General features: G+C 44.9%; 1 protein-coding gene across 4 annotated transcripts in view; it reads right to left on the reverse strand.

Moving 5' to 3' along the window:
* Positions 1–27,314, reverse strand: part of Rnf144a (ring finger protein 144A) — a 110,591-nt gene that overhangs the window by 20,452 nt on the left and 62,825 nt on the right. For 3 of the 4 annotated variants that reach the window (XM_029484624.2, XM_021178953.3, XM_029484623.2), the window contains exon 3: positions 10,586–10,731. In XM_029484624.2, the coding sequence (XP_029340484.1) occupies positions 10,586–10,720 (135 nt within the window). In that variant the 5' untranslated portion in view covers positions 10,721–10,731. Of the gene's footprint in view, positions 1–10,585; positions 10,732–16,113; positions 16,177–27,314 lie in introns of those variants that run through there. The other variant, XM_021178951.3, reaches the window with a different exon arrangement.

Consider the following 27,314-nt stretch of genomic DNA (forward strand, 5'->3'; position numbering starts at 1 on the left):
TCCTGGAACGTCTTAAACCAACGGAACTCAGAAAACTTGGACCACACTGGCTAAAATCCAATATAATGACACAGCCTCCTTCTCTCTAGAAGGGAAACACAACAATTAAACCAGGTGTGAGATGTATTCCCTGGGGAAGTCTCACAACCACATTGTTCAAAGGCTTGCTTATAACAACAATCGGTGAGTCATGTCTGGGGGGGGTTGGGCCTCTCCCTAAGAGCAAGCTCAGCGGGCTGATGGACTGCATCTCTGAGCAGCACACACCATGAGCTTATGTCATGAGAATATTGATTTGTTTACTACAGAGTGACCGCTCCTGCATCCATCAAAAACCAGCCACGGCCCTCTTCCAGATGTAAAGTGGGTCATGACTCACAAGCCTTGTTTTCCAATCTAATAGCAAAAAGATGTCTTAAAATGAACACACACACACACACACACACACACACACACACAAATCAAACAATCAGAGAAACTTTTGAAACAATAAATAAACATCCCCCAAACAGGAACAGATGCAGTTTCTGATATATCTATCATCTTTCTTTAATCAAATGCCTTCCAAGGACCAGACTGCTGTTAGTCATTTTGCCGCTGTAGCTCAACAAACAGTCCTGGAAACCAGAATCCCATGGGAGGCGTCATCACTACCATTTACCGAAGTGAAACTGAGGGCCCACCACTCAGGTCATTCTCTACAAATGCAGTCACTAAGACCCCAGAGCGTGTGTGCCTAACTCCAAGGTTGGCTCTATTTTTTTTTTTTTTTTGTCTGATCCTTCTATTTTTTTCCTCAATTAGGAGCTCCTTAAACTGGGTCTGATGACTCAGGCCTGTAATCCCAGAACTTTGTAGGTGAGACAAAAAAAATTAATGATAAAGGTCACTCTGGCTACACAGTGAGTTCCTGTTACTAGATAGCTGGTCATCCTGAACTAGAGAACAAGACCCTATCTCTGAAAGACAACACACACACCCACACAAAGTGTTAGGCACACCTACATTATACACACTCAGATGCACACACTGCACAAAACACTCAGATACACACACACACAGAGGCAGGCACGCACACACATATTACATACACACCCTGCACAAACACACACACATATACATGTTACACATAAACACTCAGATACACACACACACACACTCAGACACATCACATAGACACACACACAGGCAGGCACACATACATTGCACACACACACTGCACATAAACAGACACACACACATACACACTCAGACACAGCACATACACACAGCCTCTTGTAGCATAAGCAATAATTTTTGAAGCATCTCTGTTACCTCAAAATTTTTTTTTCACAGAACAAAGACTACATGTACTAAACTGACAACATCCAAGACAACACAGAGGCCCATCATAGCTTTTACTGTCCATTGGACACAAACCTAGAGACACTTGGTAAGAGCTAACATCAACTGAAAAAGTGCTTCAATCAGACTGTCCCATGGCCATGTCTATGAGGAATTTTCTTAATTGCTAAGTGATGGTGGAAGGCCCAGCCCACTGTGGGTGTTGACATCCCTAGGCAGATGAGCCTGAGCTATATAAGAAAGGTAGCATGAGCCAGGGAGCAGCCAGTTAGCAGACTCCCTCCATAGTTCCTGCTTCAAATTCTTGCCCTATCAGAGTACCCTCAAAAATGGAGTATCACCTGAAAGATGAAACTCTCATCCTGTCCTCTGTGGGTCATGATTTATCACCAAAACAGGAAACAAAGACACTCGGGATCTGTGTCACCTGGGGTCAGGAAAAGGCTTGGGAGAGAAAAAATGGCCCTAAGGACAAAGGAACTCCAGGAAAGGAGCATGGACTACGGAAAGCAGTGCAGAGTGGGAGAGGAACCACAGAACGTTCCAGGCACTACACTTTCCACTGAGGCTTCCAAGTCTTTCAGAGAGCTAGAGAGACAGATCTGCTGACTGGCCAGGACACTCCCACTCCACTGGACGCTTCCTGCCAAGGAACAGTGGGCTGCAGAAACTGGCCTGAACCTCCAGTGAGTCAACTATGAATGCTTTGTCTTCAAAAGCCTGCTTGGCTGCTGATCACCCTAGTGACAATACCCAGACACTGTGGCTCACACATACCCAGGTGGCCTAGGCGAATCACAAACCATGGTTTATAAAGACCACTCAGGGACAGATGCAGACCAAAGAAGTAGGCTCTGAGAATGGCATTTAGGGAGCCAGGACCTTGGAGTCACAGCTGGCTCTGAACCCATGAACCAGTCTTGTCACAGTGGGTACAACCTTCATCTAGGAACCTTGTGCCCTGGGTATGAGGTAAGCTTGGCAGACATGGGAAATGTCACTCTCCAGAGACATGCTGCTCCAGGTGACAGCTGGAAGTCAAGATTCTCCCAGCATTCCCAGCACCAGCAGTAATGGATGCCTTTCTTTCCCCTCCATCACCAGGCAGGTTCTCTGAAGGTCAAAAGAGTTTAGCATTCTCTCTATTACCTGCGAGAGAGTGACAGGCAGTGGGGAATCAGTGGTCTACAGTTGAGCCAGAACTCAACTGGCATGCCGTGTCTCAGCAGAAGACCTAGTGATCCGAGACAGCATCAAGCTGCTCCCACACGCCTGCAGATAACTGAGCTTCAGACTCCGAGACTAGCACTCTATACAGCATAGCCCTCTGAAGACAGTTTCCTGAGAACCTTGGGCAGCCCCAAATGCTTGATGTCACTCACAGCATCCAACATAGAAAAGTCTCTGAAAATTAATGAAATAAAAATAAAATCTAGACTTTACATGTTTAAAGAGAAGATGGAAACCACTCCTGTTTACTAGTCTGTATAAAACAGGGATTCTGTGTCTCCAGAGTAAATGTGGCTGTGGTGCCCAGCCCTGCCACTGGCCAAGTGCATATCACCACCAGCTGTGCGCAGGTACTAACCTGCTGCACCCTCCCAAGGCTTCTAAGAAGAGTTCTTTCATGCACAAGGGTACTTGAGCGTGTCTACTGCCAGTGTCTAGTTATTATGTGCATATTCCAGTTACCACTTGATCTGTGTTGATAACCTCCCTATTGGAAGGTGCGGTATTGCCTCCCAGCAAGGAGACAATTCTTAAATAGTGACCTTCACCTCCTACAATTCCTTACTTCCAACTTTACTTTTTAAAATGTTTTCATTATTAAAAATATTAAAACAAAAAACTCTACCTCCCAACCCTAGTAGTCTTCTTGTCCAATATAGAGAGGCCATCCTGGTCATGAAATGAGCCACCTGGTATCTGAGGAGTCCAGTGTCCAGTGTCCCTGTCCAGTGTTGTTGCATGATTCACTCTCACATCAGCTAATGCGCATCTCTCTGTTGACCTTCCAGGCTCTACACAGAAGCCATGACTTCTTTGATGCCTAGTGAAGAACGGGGCCTATAATTGCAGGTAACCAGAGAAGAGCAGTCTATGGCACTCTTCCAGGCTGCACACAGAGGCTCAAGACTATGGGTGCTCACTGAAATGACCTTTAGGGTCCACAAAGAGCCTGCCGCTATGAGCATCTGTCTTAGTCAGGGTTTCTATTCCTGCACAAACATCATGACCAAGAAGCAAGTTGGGGAGGAAAGGGTTTATTCAGCTTACACTTCCATACTGCAGTTCATCACCAAAGGAAGTCAGGACTGGAACTCAAGCAGGTCAGGAAGCAGGAGCTGATGCAGAGACCATGGAGGGATGTTCTTTACTGGCTTGCTCAGCCTGCTCTCTTATAGAACCAAGACTACCAGCCCAGAGATGGTCCCACCCACAATGGTCCTCTCCCCCTTGATCACTAATTGAGAAAATGCCTTACAGTTGGATCTCATGGAGGCATTTCCTCAACTGAAGCTCCTTTCTCTGTGATAACTCCAACTGTGTCAAGTTGACACAAAACCAGCCAGTACAGCATCCTATGAAGACACAGACTGAAGTTTAGATGATACAGGTGCTGACCTCTCTCTTGTCTAGGGTTGAAGGTCAAGTCGACATAGATAGTTTCTTCACAGGGAAATATGCTGCAACTTGAAGAAGGGGCTGACGTCAGAGCAGGCCTCTATGCCCGTGGGAATGTAAGAGAGTCTGGGGAGAGTACAGGCTAAAGTGTGTGGTGACGCTGGGAGTCTGAGTGTATCAGTGTGATACTTGATCACATTCAATTTCTCAGACTGGTAACACTTGAGGCCTAAACTCCAACAGGGACACTCTGAGAGACATGAATTTTCTAGACCATCAAAGATCAAACCATCAAATCACAAAGCCAGGAGTTTTATGTTGTTACATCATGATGACAATGGGCTGGGAGCCTGGTGAGCAAACTCAATGGGGAGTCTTTTCATCCCAGGTTCAGGGTAGACCTATTTGCAACACATCATAGACAGGCCTCTTGGGAGAACACAAGGACCAATTTGGGGATGGACTAGTCAAAACAGGGAGAAGGAAGGTATCCGTCTTCAATTCCTGCCTCCTTCTCAGGTCAAAAGATACCTGGCCTTGGGGACAGTAGGAAGGAACAGTAACTGGCCCATGGCGGGTGAGAACATGCCTACAGAGCAGCCCCCAGTTCCTAGCTATATTTATTTTTGGAAAAGTGATATGGGGTAACAAATTCTTAAAGACTGCCATGAGATATGAATAGAGATTGCTCTCCTTCCTGGGACATGCCACTCAGTCCTGCATAACAGAGCAATTGTCGACCACAGAGGATGCCATTGAACAGGCTGGTAGCAAGCATGGGAAGAGGAGGTGAGAAGATCTCTGCCAGGGCAGAGAAGATCTGTGGAGAAGTCGCTGAGTGACATCTAGGTCCCAGACGTGTACATGAGACCTGGGAGGCAGAAGTAAAGTCTACACAGCCAGGTACAGAGCAGCAAGGGCTTAGAAGGTTTGCCTCAGAGGAGCCCAGCTCTCAGTAGGGGCTGTGATGAACAGCAGACATGAGAGCCACAAGGACTGCCCCTCCTTACCCTGGTGACAAGCAGCTGTCTCTATATAGTGCTTAATCAGTAGCATGGGCTGTGACATTCTGCTGGCAGGAAATGAACTGTCACTTCTTGTTGCACAAAGAACCTCATCTTCAAGCTTGTGGCACTTGTCATATTATATATTAGTGCACACACATGCCAGCTTGGAAGACTGTGCCCAAAGCACTCAAAAGCTATGAGTGAGGAGGAGCTGGGAGCATTAAGGATGCTCAGGAAACTGTCCTACTTCAGCCAGAATTATGGGCTATGCTCTGCAGAACAGAGGTTGTCAAGACAAAGAATGGGCTTTAGGAGCACACAGCACAGCATGGTGCTGGGACAGCATTAACAGAAGTGTGAGTATGTGTGCATGCGCACGTGCACGTGGGGGTGTGTGTATGTGTGTGTGTGTGTATGGTGTGTGCATGGTGTGTGTATGGTGTGTGTGTGTGTGTGCATGTGCATGTGCGTGTGTGTATGTGTGTGCATGTGCATGTGTGTATGTGTGTGTGTAATGTGTATGTGTATGTGTATGGTGTGTGTGTGTGTGTGTATGGTGTGTGTGTATGGTGTGTGTATGGTGTGTGTGTGTGTGTGTGCGTGTGCATGTGTGTATGTATGTGTGTGTGTAATGTGTGTGTGTATGTGTATGATGTGTGTGTTGTGTGTATGTGTATGTGTGTGTGTGTGTGTGTGTGTGTGTGTGTGGTTTGTGTGTATGAGAATTCACTTTTGCCATTTCAGTTCATCAGCATCCCATGTAAAATTAATGATGACAGAAGCCACAGACTTAGAAACAGAGGCATACCCAGTAACAACTTGACCTTTATAATAACAACAGCCCATTACAACATTCCCATCTGTTGGTCCTTTATACCAGATGAAATCTGTCCATGTCACAGGCTTTTAGAAGCAGAACACAGAAAGGACACAGTAAACCTTTAGCATGCTCTGCCTTAGGGTTCTATCACTATGATAAAACACTGTGACCCAATGGAAGTCTGTGGAGTAAGGGGCTTATTTCAGCTTATAACACTCAGGTCACACTCCATCACGGAGAGAAGTCAAGGAAGAGACCTGCATGCAGGAACTAGAGCAGAGGTTATGGAGAAATACTGCTGACCGGCTTGCTCTTCATGGATTGCTCAGCCTACACTCTTAGGCCATCCAGGACCAAGGACCCCGGGGATCTCAGACTACCCTTCATAGGCTGGGACCTCTCACATCAACCATTAACCAAGACGAAGCCCCATAGGCCTGCTTATAGGCTAATCTGATGGAGACATTTCTCAGTTAAGATTCCCTCTTCCTGGGTATGTCTACATTTATGTCAAAACCTAGGTTTATGTTATGACAAAAACCAACCAGCACACACCCCAAACTATCAATGCATTATATCCCTAATCCCTTGTAGCAAGTATTGACGAGGTAGTTTTCTAAGAACCCTAAAGTCTGAGGTAGATGTGGAAATGCTTCACCCGTGGCATGCAAATTGTGTTAGAGAAGAGAAGTCCACTCAGGTCAGGAAGCTTTTCCGAGCACAGAACACAAAAGCCTGCTCTGCAGCCTCTTAACAAAGAAATGCAGTCCTGCACCTCAAGTCACCCCACCTAGCCTTTCTCCACCTGGTGGACCAATACCAGGATACTCACCTGTTCTGCTCATTGGTTCCCTCATCTGTGTACCTCTCTGATCCCAAAGAAGGGGCCCAACCACCAGACAGGAGGATGTAGGATGAGGGTAACCAGCTGACTCTTGGACCCTAACTCCATCTGGCAGAACAACCTGATTCAGGCTGTTCACACTCCTAGATTTCCCTGGGATGTGCACATGTACCAAGGTACCTAATCTCAAGAACACTTTTGGAAACTATTTGCTAGAATTTTCTCTGACCAGGGCCAGCTGACTCCACATTGTAAAACAGATTTTGTTTCTTCAAACCGTGCCAAGCCTACAAGCAATTAGGTACACAACCCTGCTGGACCTGCAGACTACTCCCAGCAGCAGAACTGGATCAATAAACAGAACCACAGTGTCTGGCGAAGACAAAAATTAGTTTAAACACCAGATGACTGAGGAGTAGAGAAGCTTCAGGTATGGATACAAAGGAAGCCAAGGCAGTGGGAGAAGCCTAGTCATGCAGGTGCTTTGTGGTTGCAGAGAGAGGAGGCGTGTGCAAAGGCTGTGTTTTGAAGTCTTTAGCATGGAGGGTATTTAATCTCTACATTCACAGAAATGTTCTGACTCTCTGCTTCCATGGTTCTCCCTACCTGCTTGGTCTTAAGCTCAGAGATCTATGCCAGATTCCAGTCCCCTGGCTGACCCAATCAATGGATCTATCTTAACTAACCAAGGAGTCAGGTCCTACAGCTGGGTCTTTCTTGGGAAAGGATTGTACTTTTGATCCAGAGTTACTGGTGACACCCTTCCTCCTCTTCACTGTCATGAAGAAATGACCACTGAAGTCACCCATCTATTAGTGACCCTTTTGGGAAAGAAAAAGAGCCCAGTCCTGGTATAAGCCATAGATATGAGTAGCTGGCACATACCACAGAGACTCGGGTGAGAATGGCAAAGCTGGTTAATACATCTTAGTGTTCAGAGACAACCCAGGTTCCTAATGTGGAGACCACAGACGATAAGCAGTCAAACTTATTACTCCACCTCTGGGCACTCTTAAAGTGATTCTCAGTCCTCACATTACCGAGAGCCAGGTCAGTCTGAGCCACAGAATCTAGAACCTTTGGGGCCAACATCTTCCATCTCTGGATCAAACGTTACTATTTCCCATGCAGCTGTCTCCCAGTGCGACACAGTTGTATCACTTTCCTGTCTGTCCATTCAGGAGCCCTAGCTGTTCTGTGGCTTGTCCATGTTCTGTGACCCCAGTGACCCCAGCAGAAAAGGCCATGTGCAACTGGCTTGGCACTTTGGCACTGCTTTGCCTTCTCTGCCAACCTATGGGTGTCCTTATTGCCTCAACCCCAGAGCTGCAGGCAAGATGACTATCTTCAACATCCTCAAATTTAGAAAATAGCCACGGGGGAAAAGTCACAACTTCCACAAAATTACATCGCTCCTTGGTACTTCTGGCCTGGCTTCTCTGAGAAAGCGGTGGCTGCATCTTACATTCCTTTGAGCCCCTGGCATGAGTTAGGGTTGTTTATTTGTTTTACAGGAATTCTTTAGAAACATGGAAACAACAACAACAATGGAATGAAAGATTTGGCACGAAGGCAGGAAGCATTTCAGGAGGAAAGAGCCTGCTGTGGCTCTGATGGCTCCAGGTGATTGGAGAGAAGCTGGTGCGCCCAAAGGCACTCAGAGTAGATGGATGTTAGGGGACTGTAGAAATGTCCCTTCTGGCAATAGGGAAGCACTGTGCAGAAAGCTATTTTTTTTTTTTTTTTAGCACAACTTGACAAGCTCTAGTCCTAGCCAGCATGCTGGCTAAGATCTGAGCCCTGCTCAGTGCATTAATCAGACGGGGAGAGTCAGTCCATCTTCTTCTAGTCTCCAGCCTCCTCTGTCCTCCCCTTCCTCCTGAAAACATCAAAAGCAATTTCCTCTCTAGCAGGTTGATGTTAGTTTTTCCTGGGGCTTTAATGAGGCACCTGGCTTTGAATGTGAGCTCCGGGAGTAAGATCAAATCACTTTGGTTCATGTCCTGAGTCTTTATTGATTAGCTATTATGAGTCCTGCACTAAGCTACATATTGAGGGGATAAGTAATGAACCAGAGGAGAGTCAGCCTAGGACCAGTTGGGAACAAGTTGCTATGGGCTTAAGGCTTAGGCTCCTAGATCTGAAGGCCTAAATGAAATAGGGTGCAGGCCCTGGGCAGGAGAGTGAAGACATTCAGGGCAGGGAGTTAGGAAAGACTTCCAGCCAAGTCCTCATCTCAACTCCATAGGCAGCTGCCCACAGTCTACAGTCAGGATGCCTTTCAAATTCAGAAGTGATGTTTTTGTTTTTGTTTTTCTTTTTTCAAAGAATATTCTAAAGAAAGTTCTCTCTCCACTTCTGTACCTTTAAAAGTAACTGTAGTGTTTTATTTTGCCATTCAGTCTTACTGGTATATAACGAACAAACGTGTATGTTTAAGCTGCCTGGGGTGACGCTTCGTGTATTTGCAGTATGTATGCAGTGTGTGCATTCACATGTGTGAATATGGGTGTGTGCAGAGGACAACCTCAGATGTAGAGCCACCCCTTCCACCGTGCTTCAGACAGGGCGCCTTCACTGTTTTCCTCGGTGTGAGCCAGGTTAGGTGGCCCATGAGTTTCTAGGGCCCCTCCTGCCCCCACCTCCCAGTGCCCAGTAGGAACACTTAGATGGCACAAGTTCCTGTTATGCCTTTGGCTTTGTGTGGATTCTGATAATCTGAACTCAGGAATTTACATTTGCAAGCCAAGGACCTGTTCCTACTGAGCCAGCTCCTCAGACCTGATGGCAAATATTCTGAGGTAATCAATTAAGCAGGTATCATATCCTTTTGACTTTGGGTTTATTGCTGTAGTTGCTCCTGTTTGCTTTGCTTCCATTCCAGAGAGAACAATTAAGCTGAGTCGATGCACCTATACCCTCAGTGCAGCACGCTAACCCATCCATCACATTACACATCATAGTCATATCACACAATTGTAGCCACGCCCTCAGATCACCACTGCCCTGTCCTACCTGCCCCATCTCTGTTTCCTTCTGTGCTCGGGGATTTGGGGGGGGTGGGGGGGAATCGGAAAAGCTGAGTAAATTTTTTTTTCCAGTTTTTAAGGCACTTCTTTTTTTCTGTTAATTTTTGTTGTTCTTTTCTTTTATGATGGATAAAAATCCTAAGTTTCAGACTAGAGAGCTGGCTCAGCAGTTAAGAGCACTTGCTGTTCTTCCCAGAACCTACATCACTGGCTTAAACTGCCCATAACTCCAGCTTCAGAGGATATGATGCCTTCTTCTGGCTTACACTGGTGCACACACACACACACACACACACACACACACTCTCTCTCTCACAAAGAAAGAGAAAAACAGCAGATACACATACATAGACAGAAACAAAACATAAAAAGAAAAAAGAAAAATCCATGTGTGAATTAGACCCAAACCCAAGTTTCCTGAATTAGGAATCTCTATATTCATACTGAGAACAGATCACTTGCCCTCAAGAAATTCTGGCTACAGTGTAAGAAAGCTGTAGACCTCAAGCTGTAGGCACAGTCATTCAGCCTCCAGCAGGGAGAATTAACACTAATGGCTACATATCCTAGCTACTCACGGTCCTCAGCTTAGCTCTGTCACAATGTCAAGTATGGACTCATCATTAAACTGAAAATGAGGTGTGGGAAAGCCTCCTGTCTGGCAAGAAGAATGTGTGCTGTGTCGGGCATTTATGCTGTCCCAGCAGATACCACAATCCTGCTTAAGTGATAGCTTGTGTGTCATAAGCAACTGTACTCCAGCCACCTGCTTGACTTACAGAAGCATCCTTCCCACATATGTAGGAGTCTGAATATATGTTTAGGCTCCCACAATGTTTAGTCCCAAGGTGGCTTGGTGCATCTGGATGTGAGAGCAACAAGCTCTTAGAGTATGGACTTGAGCCAAGAGACCCACCAGGGTACAGAAGATGCACTGGCACTGGGCGATGGTTGTCATCTGCTCCGCTGGGTATTCCCCGAGGCACAGCTTGCAGGACACCAGTGGGTCGAGGGCCAGGTCCCAGGTGGGCCGGTACCTTGCTGTGGTCATCGCAGAACAGTCTGAAACGAGAGACATACACACTCAGATCTCCCTCCTGTGGCTTCCATAGAAACAGGGCGAGAATTCCATCCCCTGGATATAGTGGGATAGGGTTGAGGAGGGGACAACAAGTGATTGTGGATGGAGACAACCTCAGAAGAGGTTTATCCAGGGCCCTTGCCTCAGGTCTGAGGGTGGCGATTTTACATTCTGGTGTTAATCCTCAAGACTGAAATGGATCATACCCACCCATCCTTTAACCCCTCTGAGATGCAATTGATAGTAGTGTGTTGGTGAAGTTTAGCAAGCATGGAAGGTTGGCTAAGATACTTCTTGCTTTTGACTCTTCTCCAGTTTATAGTGGAGAAACATCTGAGGGAAAGGACCTAATGAACCCATCTCTTAGGCCCTTCTTATTCTCACAAGATAAGCAGCTTCCCAGTGAACTACCAGTAACACCTTCACCCCTGTATGCCTCTTAAGCAACCCCATTTTCAAAAATGTTCAGTTCTGGACAGTGAGGGTCTTTGACAGTCAGGTTCACTTAAGGAAATCAAATGTGTACAACAGTCCTTCAGTGATGCTCACTTCCCAGCCCCCAGGACATTCTTTGCCACATCCAAGAAGCCTATGACTGATTCTCCTGCTCATCTCTGCTTGCCTGCTGCACACCACCTATGCTGTATTACTCATGCTGGCTGTTTGACCATCCATGATGAGTGACACAGCTAAGAGGACCATGGAGAGGGAAGAAGTAGACCACCAAGCTCCCAGGTCAACACCTCTCTAAGGATCCTCCCAGACATCACCTTTTGTTTACATAAGCAAATCCTTGCAACTGAGGATCTTAATTCTCACTTTGAGCCCCTGCCACTTGATTTTAAGCATCATGTACTTACCTGGGACCTGGTGTACTTCAAGGTATGCTTTGTGATTCTAGTAGCCTGCATTCCAAAGCCATGCTTGCCAAGCATTGAACTAAATAGCACTCAGTTAAAAATCCAGATAAACTCTCTAGCCATGTGACTACTCACCAGGTCTCCCTCCCCTCATCTTAAGATGAACACTGGCACACAGGAGTAGTGCTCATTGTTCTTTATGTAAATCTCATTCCGAATGAAGCTGACAAGAGTACCTGGATCCTCCAAGTAAGAGCAGACAGCAAAGTTCTGTATCCCCTAACCTCTTCCTTACAGCACAGGGTTGTACTCATAATGACATAGACACATACAGGAGGTAAATGAAGAGGAATCTGACACCACTATCAGCAACCACCAGCTCCAGCATCCAGAGAGACTCAAAGATGTCTGAGGGAGCGGTGATCTCGTTAATGCTCTCAAAGCCACAGAGAAGTATCTCCGGGGTGACCCCAAGTCCTGCCCAGTTTCAAAGAAGGATGGGATGAGGAGGGATCATGCAGATGGCCTCCTCCTTCCCCTGTGATGACTCATGCCAACATGGCTTTATCACTCACTCTAAGTCTGTAGTTCTCAACCTTCTTAACGGTGCAACCCTTTAATATAGTTACTTATGCTATGATTGCCAGCCACAAAATTATTTCATTGTTACTTCATAACTATAATTATGCTGCTGTTATGAATTATAATGTAAAGTATATGATATATAGTGCATCTGATAGATGATCCCCCAAAGGGGTCATCATATAGGCTAAGCACTGCTTATCTAAGAGAAGAATCCCATGATGCCGCCATATTCTGCAGTTAGCGTTAGATCCACAGTCTAAACATTTTCCACCTTTCCTTACGTTCTGTCATCCAAGGCCCACTGGTACCTGTGTGTAAGCATTCAATGAAGACAAACTGCTAGTTGAATTCCATACCCGATGCCTTTGAGAGAGAAGGCATCTGGGACTCAAAAGAAGCCAGCACAAACTGCACACATATAAGACAGATAGGACACAGTGAATAGTGGTGTAGGAACATGAAACAAACAAACAAACAAAGAAAAGTAGAGATTTAGGCACATGTGAGACCTGACCCCGGGAGCAGAGCTCAAGGAGACAAGGGTGTGGCCACAGTACTCTGGAATCATCCAGGAATAAGGGCTACCAACCTGCATTCAGGACAGGGAGTGGATGGCAGCAAGGAAGGACCAGCAGCTTACTAGGGCAGTTAATGGCTGCCATTAACTTATTCTGCACCAAGTATATTCTCTATTGTTATAGAGGACTCGTTGGCATAGATAAATTGACTTTAGATAGATGAAGTAGAGCCTTTAAAATAATTTAAAAATGTGTGCCCTAATATCGTCAATGCTGACAGGCTCCTGAGGATCTCAGCATTCTGGGGTACAAGGGGACACTAGCATTCTTCTACCCTGTAGAGTCTCTGCACTTGTGGAATTGCAGAGTGACAAGAGAGATAATGCTAGCTTGGTAAGCAAGAGACATTAACACATGTCAGGTGAAACAACTTGCTCATGTGTGCTCATACAGGGCATATCCATATAACTCCAAATTTATTATCCAAATGACAATGAACCCCAGCATGGGTTTTTAAGGTCCTAAGAACAAGGCCATGGTTTGCTGGTTGGCTGGTTGGTTTATAGTTCTATGCATCTTTTCCTGTTTATATCTCTAATTTTTGTCAAATATATACATTACACTCTACAAAGTGACTATACTTTGGTTAAGAATGGTTACTAGTCCTAAAGGGTTCACAAGCCTAAAGACACTCAGTCAAGCCAAAGGCTGATAAGGCTTCAAACTCAAGATTGGAAATGTCCCCAGGAAGCTGCCTCTGCTAAGTGATTTCTTGATCCTGGAGGGTAGAATATGGGGAACAGTTGTTGCTGATGATGTCATACAGACACAGGGTCGATATTTTGCAGGGCACTGTGCCAGGGATAGGAGGAAGGGATCAAATGGGCCTGGTTTCAATAATCTGCCACATAGTTAGGTAATGTTGGAAGGCCAAGGGAACCTTCAACTGTTTCTCTGTAAAACCCATGTAGTCACTGCACATGTTGAATTGCAGAGGTTAAAGGCAGATGATGCCAGCTTGGTAAGCAAGAGTCATTAAAACCTGTCAGGTGAGAGAACTTGCTAAACAACCCCATTAAGGCTGCAAGGGGAAGAAAAGACATCTGCAGAGCAGAGACAGGCCCAAAGCAATTTCCAGAACATCCAGTACAATAGCAGGGACTTTTGTAAGATGCAGACACCAAAACCTTGTTTGGTTATGAGCTGTTCAAGATGGCCAAAGATGGGACAGCAGCCTATAGTGGGTTACACAGTGCAGAAAAGTCGGGCTTAACTGAATCCACACAGTCCTGAGTCCTCAAACACTCTCCATAGGCTCTGGCCTGTGCAAGAGCAATTTCCTGCTTCCTCAACAGCCTCTGTCTCAGGCCACTGCTCTGTCCAATCTTACTCATTCCCAAGACTTGTCTCCCCCCAACTTCAGCACCCCACTCCCCTTCCTGTTTACAGTCTGCCTTGGAGCAGCTGGGAGGATTTGACTTGTATGGCTTCCTTTCTCCCCTTCCATGCTTTCCGCTTGACCCCCTAGACAATGAGTTAGCCCCTGCCCTTACCTCTGTCCCCTCTGCACCTGCCCCATCACCATAAGCAACTTCAAAAGCAGGACAGATTTGCATTTCATTTGCTACTTCTGTATTCTGTTTCTTATGAAATACATAGTGTTTTAACTATGGCCAAAACTAGGCTTCCAATAATGACAACAACACAACAACAACAGGACATGTAAGAAAAATGTCTATATTGTGTGAGAGTCCACCAGGGCCTTCTCTCTCTCTCTCTCTCTCTCTCTCTCTCTCTCTCTCTCTCTTTCTCTCTCTCTCTCTCTCTCTCACACACACACACACACACACACACACAAACACAGGATGGCCTAAATATGGTTCTGCAAGCACTGTACAGCTGCAGACTTACAATAGGGATTTGCTAAGAGACTCACAATGCACTATTTACAAAAAAAAAAAAAAAAAAGGTCTTTGTTTTCCTAATGTGAATGTCAAGTCCTGGGAAACAACAGACTATTTTAAGGGCATCTAGTCAACTATAATCATGAGATTCAAGCAATTCAAAATGTTTGTGGGGCAAGATATTTATTAAGCCCAACTGAAGATACACAGAGGGTTATGCACTGGTAGGAGAGAATTGAAGTCAAGGACAAGAAAAAGTTGAAGAGAGAAAATGTCTAACCATTGAGGACATTTAGCACATTAATAGGAAGCTGGCAGGGTTATCTGCCAGAATCATCTCATCTCAATGCTCTTCCCCCCAAACTTCTTCAATACAAAGCTAGGGAAGGGGAGGTAAAGAACATCACTATCTTCCCTTAACTCATGACCAAGTCAACTATAACAAGCCCCTGCTCTCGAGAGTCCTACCTATGTTTCTTCCCAATCAAGCTCCTTTGACATCCTTCTTTCTTCTCTAAACTCTAGTTTCCTGTGCTGAGCTTCTGTGCCCAGTGATCTATGGAATCCCTCTGAAATCTCAAAGTCGTTGGCTATCTCCTCTTTTCCTTCTCAGCTGTGTGGCCCATTGCTTCCTCTTACTCTCTGGGACTGCAGCAGCAGCAGACACAGTCTTGGAGAACCTGTTAGATCAATCTGACAGGATCTACAATCCCCAATAGACATGCTCTGGACAGGCTGTGAGTGATTAACTAATTTAGGTTAATAGGGTAGGAAGATCTTAACTGTGAGCAGCACCACCCCATGAACTCTGGTTCTGGACTGGATATAAAGGACAGAGTATCAGCATCCACCCTGTTTCCCTGACTGGATGCAATATGACTCAGGTTCTGTTGCCATGCCTTCATCACCATCAAAGGTTGCATCCTCAAACTGTGAGCCAAAAGACACTCTTTCTTCCTTAAATGGCTTTTGTCAGGTATTTTGTTAAAACAAAACAGGTCTCGCCGGGCGTGATGGCGCACACCTTTAATCCCAGCACTTGGGAGGCAGAGGCAGGTGGATTTCTGAGTTCGAGGCCAGCCTGGTCTACAAAGTGAGTTCCAGGACAGCCAGGACTATACAGAGAAACCCTGTCTCGAAAAAAACAAAACAAAACAAAACAAAAAAACCAAAACAAACAAAGAAACAAACAAAAAAACCCAAGACAGGTAACGAATATAATCTGTTAGTTTGCAATTTCCAACCCAGACCTACTAAACCAGAAACTCAGGAATGCAGCCACAGAAGGCAACTGTGTTGTCAGGGGCTTTTCAGGAGACAGGGATTCACCACAGTGCCTGCACACTAGTTAGCATCCTTTCATGCTGAAGTCCCCACTCATATCCACATGACTCAAGGTCCTCAAAGGTTCAAGATTCCAGGCACTGAGCTAAATTATGCAGAGGAATTTTCAACCATTCTGAAGTCTATTATACCTGTCAGTTTTTTCTCCTTACCTTCAAGTGAGATTACGCAATGGTCAGTGTTGTGATCCATCCTTCTAGATATCCATGGGCAAGTAGTCCATAATTATAATAATCAAAGATAGAAGAGACAATGGGAGCTGTGGAGATGGCTCAGTGGGTAAGAGCATGTGTGTGAGGACCCGGGAATGGAGTCCCCAACACCTATGTAAAAGGCTGTGTTCACCTGTAACCCCAGCATTTATGCTGGGGTACACTTGGGCTTACAGCCAGCCTCTGTTAGAAAAGCAGGAACTAAAACAGCTACATAAATTCTAACGTGTGAAAGAAGCCAGCTTGCAGAGCAGAAGCCCTTCCTTTTAGTGGCATCTTCTAAAGAACAGAGCATGCCTGACCTACTAAGGGTGGGGGAGGAGTACAAAAGACAATATACTGCCACCAGGCTGGATACTTAGGGGGTACCTTTCTTTGCTCACTAGGAAAACCCATTCTTAGGGGTGCTTTTTTTCTTTCTTTGTGTTTTGCTTGGTTTCTAGACAGTTTCTCTGTGTAGTCCTGGCTGTCGTGGAACTAGCTCTGTAGACCAGGCTGGTCTGGAGCTCAGAGATCCACCCTTCTGCATCCCAAGAGCTGGGATTAAAGGTGTGTGCCACCACCATCTGACTTGTTTCTTTTTTTCCTTAATAAGCTGATTCTTTTCCATGCTTAACATAAATAACAATACTTTCTCTCAGTCTCTTTTCCCAGAATCTTTTCTTAAAGTCTAATAACATTGTCCTTTACTTCCTCTTGAGTCCATTACTAATTTATCTTATTAATGAGACTAAAAACCCCAAAATGGAACCTTAGCCTCCCTGGTAACCCTCCTGGTCATAAAATGAGGAACTCTGGCTTTAGTAAGAGACTCTGACTCAAGGGTATGGGATGGGGAATGACAGATCAGGATACCCCACGGTCCCCTGTGGCTGCTGCATGTGAGCCCACGAGCCTGTGACTACTCAAGACACCTGTTAATCCTTCTCAGTCATCACTTGTTTCTCTGCACTGACTTCCAGACACCCCTGTGGATAGGAGGCTGAAGCTCATCTAATCGAGGCAAAGACACTAGAACTCCTGGGATAAGAGAATAGCACTGGAGGTTTAAGTAGGAACTCATGCTTAGAATACTATAGATGCAGATCGAAAACACAGCTTAGCAGTGTGCTGGTACACACACTGGTCAGTATGTGTGCACATGTGCCTTCCTTGCACGTCAGCTGCAAGGACGCAGAAGGCATGGGCTCTGCATAGAATGTATGCCATGCCCAGATCATCAGTCCAATAAAGTGCTCCAGTTTAAGGAACCAGAATGCACAAGACAAATGGCTGATTCTAGCAGGGTCGAAGAGGGTTCTTGAGGAACACGGAAAACCCCACATCCCACAGAGCAAGGATATACTCAAAGCAATCCACTCTCATTGGCAGTGTGCAAAGACATTCACAAGTTGAGAGATTGTGCCAAGATCTGAATACCCTGAGCAGGGTATGAACTGTGACCCCCAAATACAAAAGCAATGCCCTTGCGCCCATCAAGAAACAAAACAAAACAAACAAACAAACAAAAAAAAAAACAAAAGAGACTGAACAGTTAAGTAACTGACTGGAACTTGACACAAATTTCAAGCTAGTCACAAGAGTTTGCACCAGCAATGCCAGCGTTCTGGAAGCAGAGTTAGGAGGGCAGTGACTTCCAGACCAGGCTTGGCTACACAGGGAAACTCTGTCTCAAAATAAAAAAGAGAAAAGACACATATCTTGTGTGAGAAAGTTCTGCTGGCCTCTGTAGCTACTTCCCCCGGGGAGATGGAGCCCAACTCAGACTCTAGGGTGGGCTGCACACAGGGACTGTCTGTCCAGGTGCAGAGAGAGGAGGGTGCCAGAGTGATGTCACACTGTCTCTGGTGGAGGCACACTGTGGGTGTCACAGTAGTCAGGCTGGGTGACAGTGTGCACCCTTGACTAGGCTGGGTGAGATTGAAACTTCAGGCTGTGGTCTACTCCTTAAACCTGCAACACCAGTCTTATGGTGGGAAGAACAGCAGGCAAATAGTGATTCAAGAATGTCCTAAAGAATGCTGGACAACGATCCTCAAGATTGCCAGGATTGAAATTTTCTTGAAATCATCCAAATATGTATGACACCGATCTTGAAAGGTAAGGTGGAATTCTGGGTAAAAATAAAGGAAGTCTGATCAAAGTAAAAGTTTTAGTGAGGAATGCATAAAGAGCCAGTATGTCACCAGAGGAGCTCTGTGTATGTTTGTACATGTTCGTGTGTGTGTGTGTGTGTGTGTTGAGGCATTCTCTGGTCTACCTGTGACATTTTCCTACCTCTAAATCCAAACCTACAAATCCCAACCTAAGTCTCACTAGTGAATTTTATTTTTAAAAGCCTCCTCACCCCCCAGAAATGTAGGCTCAAAGAAAAGGATGACATTTTAAGCTAAGCTTTCCCAAGATATTACTAAACTCTGAAAAAACACCTAAAGAAAGTTTACAGGCATCCCAGTGAATTCATAATGACCTCATTCATTAAGGGTTCGACATGCTAATAAGTAATGTATGATAAATCTAAGAAGGCCCTATGTTGGGGATCAATTGGGTCATGAATTCCTTCCTATAGGAAGACAGCTCAGCAATATGGCTTTGCACCATAAAGCCCATTCCCAAATTAAGATGTTGCCATAGGAGGACCAGGCAGACAGGGAGCAAAGGACCAAAGAGGGAGCCTACTACTTGTCTATCTTGTAACATGGCTGGGGCAGGGCGGGGGGGGGGGGGGGGCTGGACAGTGACCATTCACTCAAAGGCCAGCAGGTTTCAGGGAGTTTCACAGAAGCTCTAGGGGTTCACACCTTTAATACACACCTGTCCAGATGAGATTACAGGCCAGTCATTAGGAACTCTAGGACAGGAACAGCAGTCATGTCTGAACACTGAAATGTGTAGGGGGCTGGATGGGGTATAGACTGATACACAGACACAGAACCCTAGGCAGGGTGGCTTCACAGCTTTTCACCCCATACTTCCCCTCCACTTGAGTGCTCAGAGATTCACAATTACATCATCAGCACCACAGAAAGAAATGTCCACATGGCTGTCCAAATTGTTTCCAGAGCTCTTGTTGCCCACAGGTGAAAACAATCAAACAAACAAAAACAAAGTCACAGACACACATAGGAGAAATTCTGCTGAGACCATCTTTGGGGAAATGTTCAACATCAGCCTGAGGCTCCAGCAGACCATCTTGAAGAAGTTTCAGAGTGGCTAATCTTGCTTCAGATCCAAAGGTTGAGAAACTCACAGATTAGGAGAACACACCTCTGAGTGCATCTATGAGAGTGATTTCAGGGCAGATTAAACCATAGAAATTCTGATCCACTTGTATATTCAAAATGTAAACAGACCAATTGGAGATGGTGGCACATGGCTGGAAAGAGTGGATCACTATAGCTTGTCCCCAGCCAGTGAAATTATCCAGATAAACCTCAGGATACACAATTTTAAAAGTACAATAATAAATCTCATCAAAGAATTCAAGGAGGTTAAAGACACAAACTCAATAAAATTAAGGAAATATAACGTCTACATTCTCTCCAATCACACCACATCCCCGGAAAAAAATCCACAAAGCTAAAAAATAAATAGGACAAAGACATCTTGAGAATGGAATTCAGTAAGAAGAAAGAAACATTGAATATATAAAATTAGAGAGAGAGAGAGAGAGAGAGAGAGAGAGACATACATACATACATAAGGGAGAAAAATCTTCAGTCAATGGCATAGACCAGATCTTCAAAAAGATCACAGAAGAAAACTTTCCTAGACTAAGGGAAGACACAGACAGCCGTACAGATACAAAAAGGACACAGAACACCAAACGGATAACACCAGAGGAGAAAATCCCCATGATATATCACTTAAAACACTTTATACAGAATGGGAGAAAGTATATTTGTCCTAGTTAGAGTTGTTGTTGCTATGATGAAACACCATGACCAAACACAACTTGGGGAGGAAATGATTTGGCTTATACTTCCCCAGCACCTTTCATCATCAAAGAAAGTCGGGGCAGAAACTCAAACAGGACAGGAACTTGGAAGAAGGAGCTGATGCAGAGGCCATGGAAAGGTGCTGCAAACTGGCTTGTTCCCCCTGGCTTGCTCAGACTACTTTCTTATAGAACCAGGACCACCAGCTCAGGGATAGCACCACCCACAATGGGCTGGGCTCTCCCATATTAATCACTAATTAAGAAAATGTTCTACAGGTTTGCCTGTAGTGTGGTCTTATGAAGACATGTTTAATTGAAGCTCCCTTTTCACTAATGACTCTAGCTTGTGTCAAATTGACGTAAACTAGTCAGTACAGTATTGAAAGCTACAAGAGAAAAAAATACAAGTACCATATAAAGAAAAACCCATCACGGTAACAGGTGATTTCTCAATAAAGCCAAAAGATACTTTGCAAGTCCTAAAATACTATGACGCCCAGCCTAGACTAATATACCCAGCAAAATTATCTACAAAATAATTGAAGGGAAAAGAAATACCACCAAATGAACAGCCTAAAAAAATTATACTCAACAAACCAAACGTAAGGAAAATACAGGAAGCCATAATTAGCGAGGGGAGAGGGAGAGAAATACAGAAGATGGGAGGAATGTAAAATACCAGTAGAATGTCTGAAAATGTCATAAAGAATCATAACAGTTCACTGTTTACCTAAAAAAAAAACCCTATAACACATGTGTGTATATAAATATTTACACATAGTTTAAATGAAAATTACTGATCCTTGATGATTATGTTCCCTCCAAGAGCACAAATCATTAAACCACTAACACCAGGCATGAGAAGCCTTCTTGAGTTGTTGGTAAGGGTAGCCCAAGAGACTTCGAAAACATTCCACTATTGCTGCTGTCCTTAGTTGACCCCAGAAGTAGAAGGCAAGTGTCTATTACTGAAGTTACCATGAACTTCAGACACAGGAGCCAGAGGTCTCTCCTTCCTAAGGACTAGCTTTCATGGTACCAGGAGGTGCCACACAAGCTTCCACAGGAGAGAAACAATCAATAATCTTCTCGGTTATGACATCTATGAATCACAACAACAACCACCACAGATGGTACAATAACCCTAAGGGCCCAGGAGTGATACACATAACTCTGCAGTAACCAACAACTGTCTAATTGGATATAAGATTCAACCGACATGAGGAAAATCTCATCTGACACAGGAAGCCTAGCCAACTACCCAGGGCTAATAAAGTCATGGATCTAGGAGGAGAGTCTACAACCACTACTTTACTAAACCAACATATTCCCCAATGTATATATACTCTAAACATGTGTCTCTATATAGATATACAGATAAGTGTAGTCCACATAACTCATCAATGAAACTTCTCTTTGTAGCAGATGGAGACCATTACAAAAAATAAAATAAAATAAAATAAAATAAAATAAAATAAAATAAAATGACAGCCAGTCAAAATTCAGAGTTGTAGAGACCAGTCCCAACAGATACATCTATAAATCAACTCCTCAAGGCTCAGAGACCATTGCAAAAAAGGGAGTGAGAAGACTGTAAAAGCCAGAGATCAGAGTTCAGAGAGTTTGCGGTGAGACAATGTTTCCTATACTACTGGAACCTATACCCATAAATTCTCACCCACAGGACTCCTTAAATATGAGCTCAACAAGGACAACAACGGATGTGTCAAAGTGCACAGGGGAAAGCCCATCATGCCTCAACCCTACCCAGAGAACTCCAGTCAATTGTAACTAAGGAATTCTGAGAACAGGAGAAACTTCCCCAGGGAAGAACCTACTAATTGGCTGCCTGATAGCAAATGGTCAGCCCCGGAAATATACGTAAAAATAACATTAAACAAACTGAGCGGGTTATGCTTAGGAAGATGTATATACATATAACACACACATGTAGCAACAATTAATGAAAAAAGAGACCATGAATTTGAAGAGAACAAGGAGAACAACAGGGAAAGGAGAAGTGATGTAATTATATTATAATCTCAAAAAATGAAACAAAAAAATTTAATGTTCAGTATTGTTATTATCATGGCTTGCTTCCCACAGAAGGCCAAGGGCAGCTAAGCACTCTGAACCCCATCCATGAACAAAATGTAAAGGAAGACATAAAGGGCCTATTATATCAATGTCAGTTTATGGTAATCAGATAAACATTATATTTGGCTACCAGAGAGCAACATTTTAGACACCAAGCATTAAATTATTACATTTTTTTATGTTGAAGGGCTCTCTGATTCCAGAGAGAATTTTCCAACCTCAAATGCTTACAGACTCCCTAAGCAGTCACACTAAGCAACCTCAGCAACAATTCTGTCTTTTGGAATAAACTCCCCTTGACGGATGATTTCAGACCTGGTGAGGGACACTGTCACCTTCAACTTTGTTCTGCTTTATTTTCAGATAATGGCATATAGAGAATAGAATGCAGGCACAGCCATGAGAAGCTTGGAGTGGCTGGACGTGGGGCACACTTAGCTACACAGAGAGCCCTTTGTGGGGTACAGGGGGATGTTTTCTCTTGTCATCTGCAGCTTTTGTGGTTCCTTTAATTTGGTGCTTGTGAGCATGGTCTAGAACAGGCCTGCAGCCAGCTCAGCATGGAGTACAATAGCTGTTTCCTTCAGGGTACAAACAGAAGTCTACTGCCAGGGCAACAAGCCTGGGAAACTTCTGGATGTAGAGCTTGTCAGTCTTTTGATTGAATCAGAACTGAATGGAGGTAGCAGAGGGGAGAAGAGTTAGTCAGGGTGAGAGAAGACTCTGAGAAGACCAGAAGAACTCACGTTTAACTCAGCTTTGGGACCTGGTCACCACGAGGCCCTGGAGCTAAGACTGCACCTTCATGAGTCAGTGATCTCACGAGTAACAAGATAGTCTGGCTGGGGATAGCTCAGGGTTTCTCAAAGCCATAAGCTTCTCAAAAGATGTGAAATGCTCAGCCTCTGGCCAACCTGGAATCATGTGACTGAGCTCCTCATAGAGAGAGGAACAGATCTCAAAGGGAGAGGTGATGAGTACAGGGTATACTTTGCAAAGTTCAAACTCTGCTAACACAGACCAGAGTCAAATGAGTATATCCCCTAGGTCAGTTTAGACCTGTAACCCACTATTCCATATTGCACATCTTCCAAGCCTCCTGAAAGTCCAACCTCCATCACAGCACCACCCCCCTCTCCCCACCCTCTGTGTGTGTGTGTGTGTTTGAGACAGGATCTCATGCAGCCTTGGCTGGCCTGGGACTCACCATACAGCTAAGAATGAGCCTGAATCCCTGGTCCTCTTGGCTTGTCTTCATCTCTCATTTCTCTGGGATAATAGTTACATACCACCATGCCCAGCAATCCCTTATCCTTTATTTCCTACACCCACACATGCATGCTTCCACTTCCATCAAGTATTAAGCAAAGGATATTAGGCATCGAGAAAGCTTGAAGCAGTATTGAAGATGAAGAATTACAAAAGCCAACCAAGCCAGTGGCTACCATCAAGGCACAATAGAAGGGAACTCTTTGCCTTTTCTAGTCAAAAAAACCTGCCCTGCCAAATCTCACTATGAAGCCAAGGGCAGGGAGATAAATGGCAAAGAGGACCCTAACAAGTTCACTGTTATTTTATTACAGAGTAGTATCTGCCTACCCGACACAACTCTGCCAGAAAATTTAGAATTTATTCTGAGCCCCTCACATGCCTGCTGCAATAACTTACCCACCATGTTGGAACTGAACCTTGCATGTGCTGTGTGAGCCTTTAATACAGTGCTTCACGTTGGGGTGACCCCAATCATAAAAAATTTCATTGCTAATTCATAACTGTTATGAATTGCAAAGCAGGATATGCTACCCCTGTGAAAGAGTCTTTGGACCCCAAGGGGTCAGTTATCCACAGGTTGAGAACCACGGGACGATACCATCACATTGTGAATCCAAACAAGCCTTTCCTTCCTTAAGTTGGTTCAATTGGTGTTTTGTCACAGCATGAGAAACTACTTAGTGTGTGGTTCAGGGGGTGCTGTTTGGCTCCCAGGAGATGACCATGTTCAGGAGGAACAGTCTCACCAGGGTGATGATGTCTACAAAGGTCTGCTGTTCCTAGAAGGTGAAGACAAGGAATGAAGCCTCCTAGGCACCACTCCAGGGGTCTGGAACAGGATGTTGTAAATAAAACTGGCAGTTGGCAACCTGCTAGAAAAACCCGTTGTTCTCATCTTCAGATCTTCAGCCTTGGGAAAAGATCGCCAGCTTTAGGAGGGTACTGGCAGTGATTAGCAGCCTCCTGCAGAATCTGACCCAAGGGTTAGGGCAAATGAGACAGACACAGAATGAAGGCATAGTAGTCAAGCTTTGTTTTGGGATTGGGGATCCATTGGCTATTTCAAGTCCAAAGGAAAAGCTGGTGCTTTTGGCAAAAACAGTCTCTATTATAATGTCACCTGATCATCCCTTGTCACTCATGTGCTCAGGGCTATGCAGATGAGGTCCAGAGGTGGGGAATATTCATGATAAACACAGCCACAAATAATTGTTTGCTTTTATGCTTCCAACCCCAAGAATATCATAAGCATTTTACCACAAGAAATGGTGCTGAAGAGACAAACATTCTTCCCCTGACCAGAACATCACAGTCATTAAATATTATGTTGGCATCCCATTGATTTGTACGGCTTCTGTGCCAAGTTAAAACATAAAAGATAAAACTGGAATGAAACTAAAGATGGAACTGTGCTCACACACTCTGCAGTAAAAGATGGTCATCTACTAAGCACTCTAAAGGACAACCCTTCTGGCAGGAGCAGAGACACTTCCAAGAGGCACAAGACTGCTCTCCTATTGAAAAAACTGCTAGAAACCAGACTGATGGGGGAGCTTATCTTCTTGAAAGAGTTTGCACACAGTTCTGACAAGTCAGACCACCTGCAGGAGAGCCCATACAATGAGGAGGCAGGAGTGCCTCTGAGAGTACCCGCCTTGCACTTAAAAGCTGAACTTATATATACGTGTTGACTATATGTAAATACGGGAATCTGTCCCTGAAGATATCTGCCTTGCCTATTGGCCGACTGGAGACAGTCCAGGTAAGACTTAGGGACTGGAGAGAATAACCCCACAGGTACAATGACAATCAGAGCCCATGACAAGCAGATCTATTCTAGATACATTTGGAAAGAGTAGATGGTGGTGGGGGTGGTGCCTGAGCAAAGCTTAGCTCCACAGTAACCCAGAAGCCTGGGGAAGAACTCTGTGGCCACACCCATCAGGCTGGGATGGGGTCAGGTACATCACTGTTACTTAACAGGACTTGGGAACATCTATGCCCTCTTCTGAAGGTTGCTACTCTTTTAGAGTAGACTCCAGGTTATGCAGCCCAGATGTGAACTAGGCAATACAGGCTGCTGAGTCTATGGTCCAGCAGCTAAGAGTACTGGCTGGTCTTCCAGAGGAACCAGGTTCCATCCCCAGGACCTGCCTTGTCTATTTGGTCCCAGAGAGTCTAACACCCACTTCTGGACTTTGAGGGCACTACACACATATGATGCAGAGACATCCCTGCAGGGAAAACATCAATAGACACAAAATAAATAATAAAAAGAGATAAAGTAGACTTGGATGGCAAGAGGACTCAGCAGATAAGAGCACATGCTGGACAAGCCTGACAACCTGAGTTTGAACCTAGAACCCGTGACAGAAAGAGAGAACTGACTTCCAAATGTCCTCTGAGTTTCACAGGTACATCATGGCATGTGCATGTGCATGTAAACAGATATGATGATGATGATGATGATGACGACGACGACGACGACAAAAAAGATGAAGACATCCATTGTCAACTTCTGGTCTGTACACATACACACATACACATCAACATATATTTCTCTCTATGTCTCTGCCTCTGTCACTCTCTCAGGCACACACACACACACACACACACACACACACAGGAACAAGCATACACATATTTTTAAAGATTACCAAGTAAACAAAACATAAGCTCAAAATAGTTATCCCTCTGGCCCGGAACCAAACAATCTGCTCACCCCTACTTCAGGGATCCGCCCTGCTTGGTTTGGGTGCAGGGCTGCTGGGGAGGAACTGGGGAGGTTTCCTGAATGAGACTTCCACATGTTGGGAAATTCCAGCCTCAAATCCTCAAGGGCAGTGGGTGAGAGGTCAGAGACAAGGAAAGGAAACGAGCCACCAGCGACAGGCTAGCTGGCCCCTGAGCTCCCATGAATCCCGTGAATTCTGTATGCAGGGGCTGCAGACATACTGTACTTGGTCCAAGAGATCCAAATTCAAATCCTCGCACAAGCAGGCCTAGCATCATAGCAACAGGGCCAACTGGGCCCTGCTATGGAATTCTTTTCCATGGGGCCTCAACTCTTAATTCTCTGTCTTTTTATTAAAAAAGAAACTCAAGGATAACAAAGAAAACTAAGTGCAGTGAGCTCGGAGAGCCGCAGTGGCTTCGGCAGCACTATGCCTGCGATGTGAGAAATCCTCACATTTCTGAATCTCCCATTTCTTTAAGCACCGGATTCTTTGCTGAAAACAGAACCCAATCACTCCCTGCCCCTCCTCTCTCACCCAGAGACACTCTCTGATACCCCAGATACCTATTTAATGGCTTGTGTTTGCCTCCCCCTTGAAAAAGAAAGGATCCTTGTGGAATTGGTGTTGATATTACATATTTTTTTTTTTTTTAGACAACAACAAAAACTTCTGAAAAAAAGAAAAAAATACCATGCTGTGTTTCATTTTTTCCTTTGTTAGCAAGATCTACAACAGGGCTGGGCTCCCTTGGCAATGCCTGATTGTTGGGTGAGCAGGGTGGATCCTATTCCCAGCACAAGGTCTCCACCACTGATAATCAGAAAGGACGCCCTGTGCAAAGCCACTGCATTCAACATAGACCAGAGTGTGTCCCATCCCTTCTGTTTCAGCTGGGAGTCCCTCCAGTTGCAGAATAACTGTCATGGTGGGATATGATGCCATTTATCTATGCAAGTAGTCTAAGCCAGCAGATGTGGGGCACACCTAACTGAGCAGATTGTCAAAGCCAGAACAGTGAGGCAGACACACACACACACACACACAAAGAGGCTGTAGTAGGGCATATCCCCCCCTGGTGCTCCGTCAGTGACTAC

This window comes from Mus caroli, unplaced genomic scaffold, assembly GCF_978045245.1.
Source record: "Mus caroli unplaced genomic scaffold, Mus_caroli_1 scaffold_14, whole genome shotgun sequence".
Classification (NCBI taxonomy): Eukaryota; Metazoa; Chordata; class Mammalia; order Rodentia; family Muridae; genus Mus; species Mus caroli.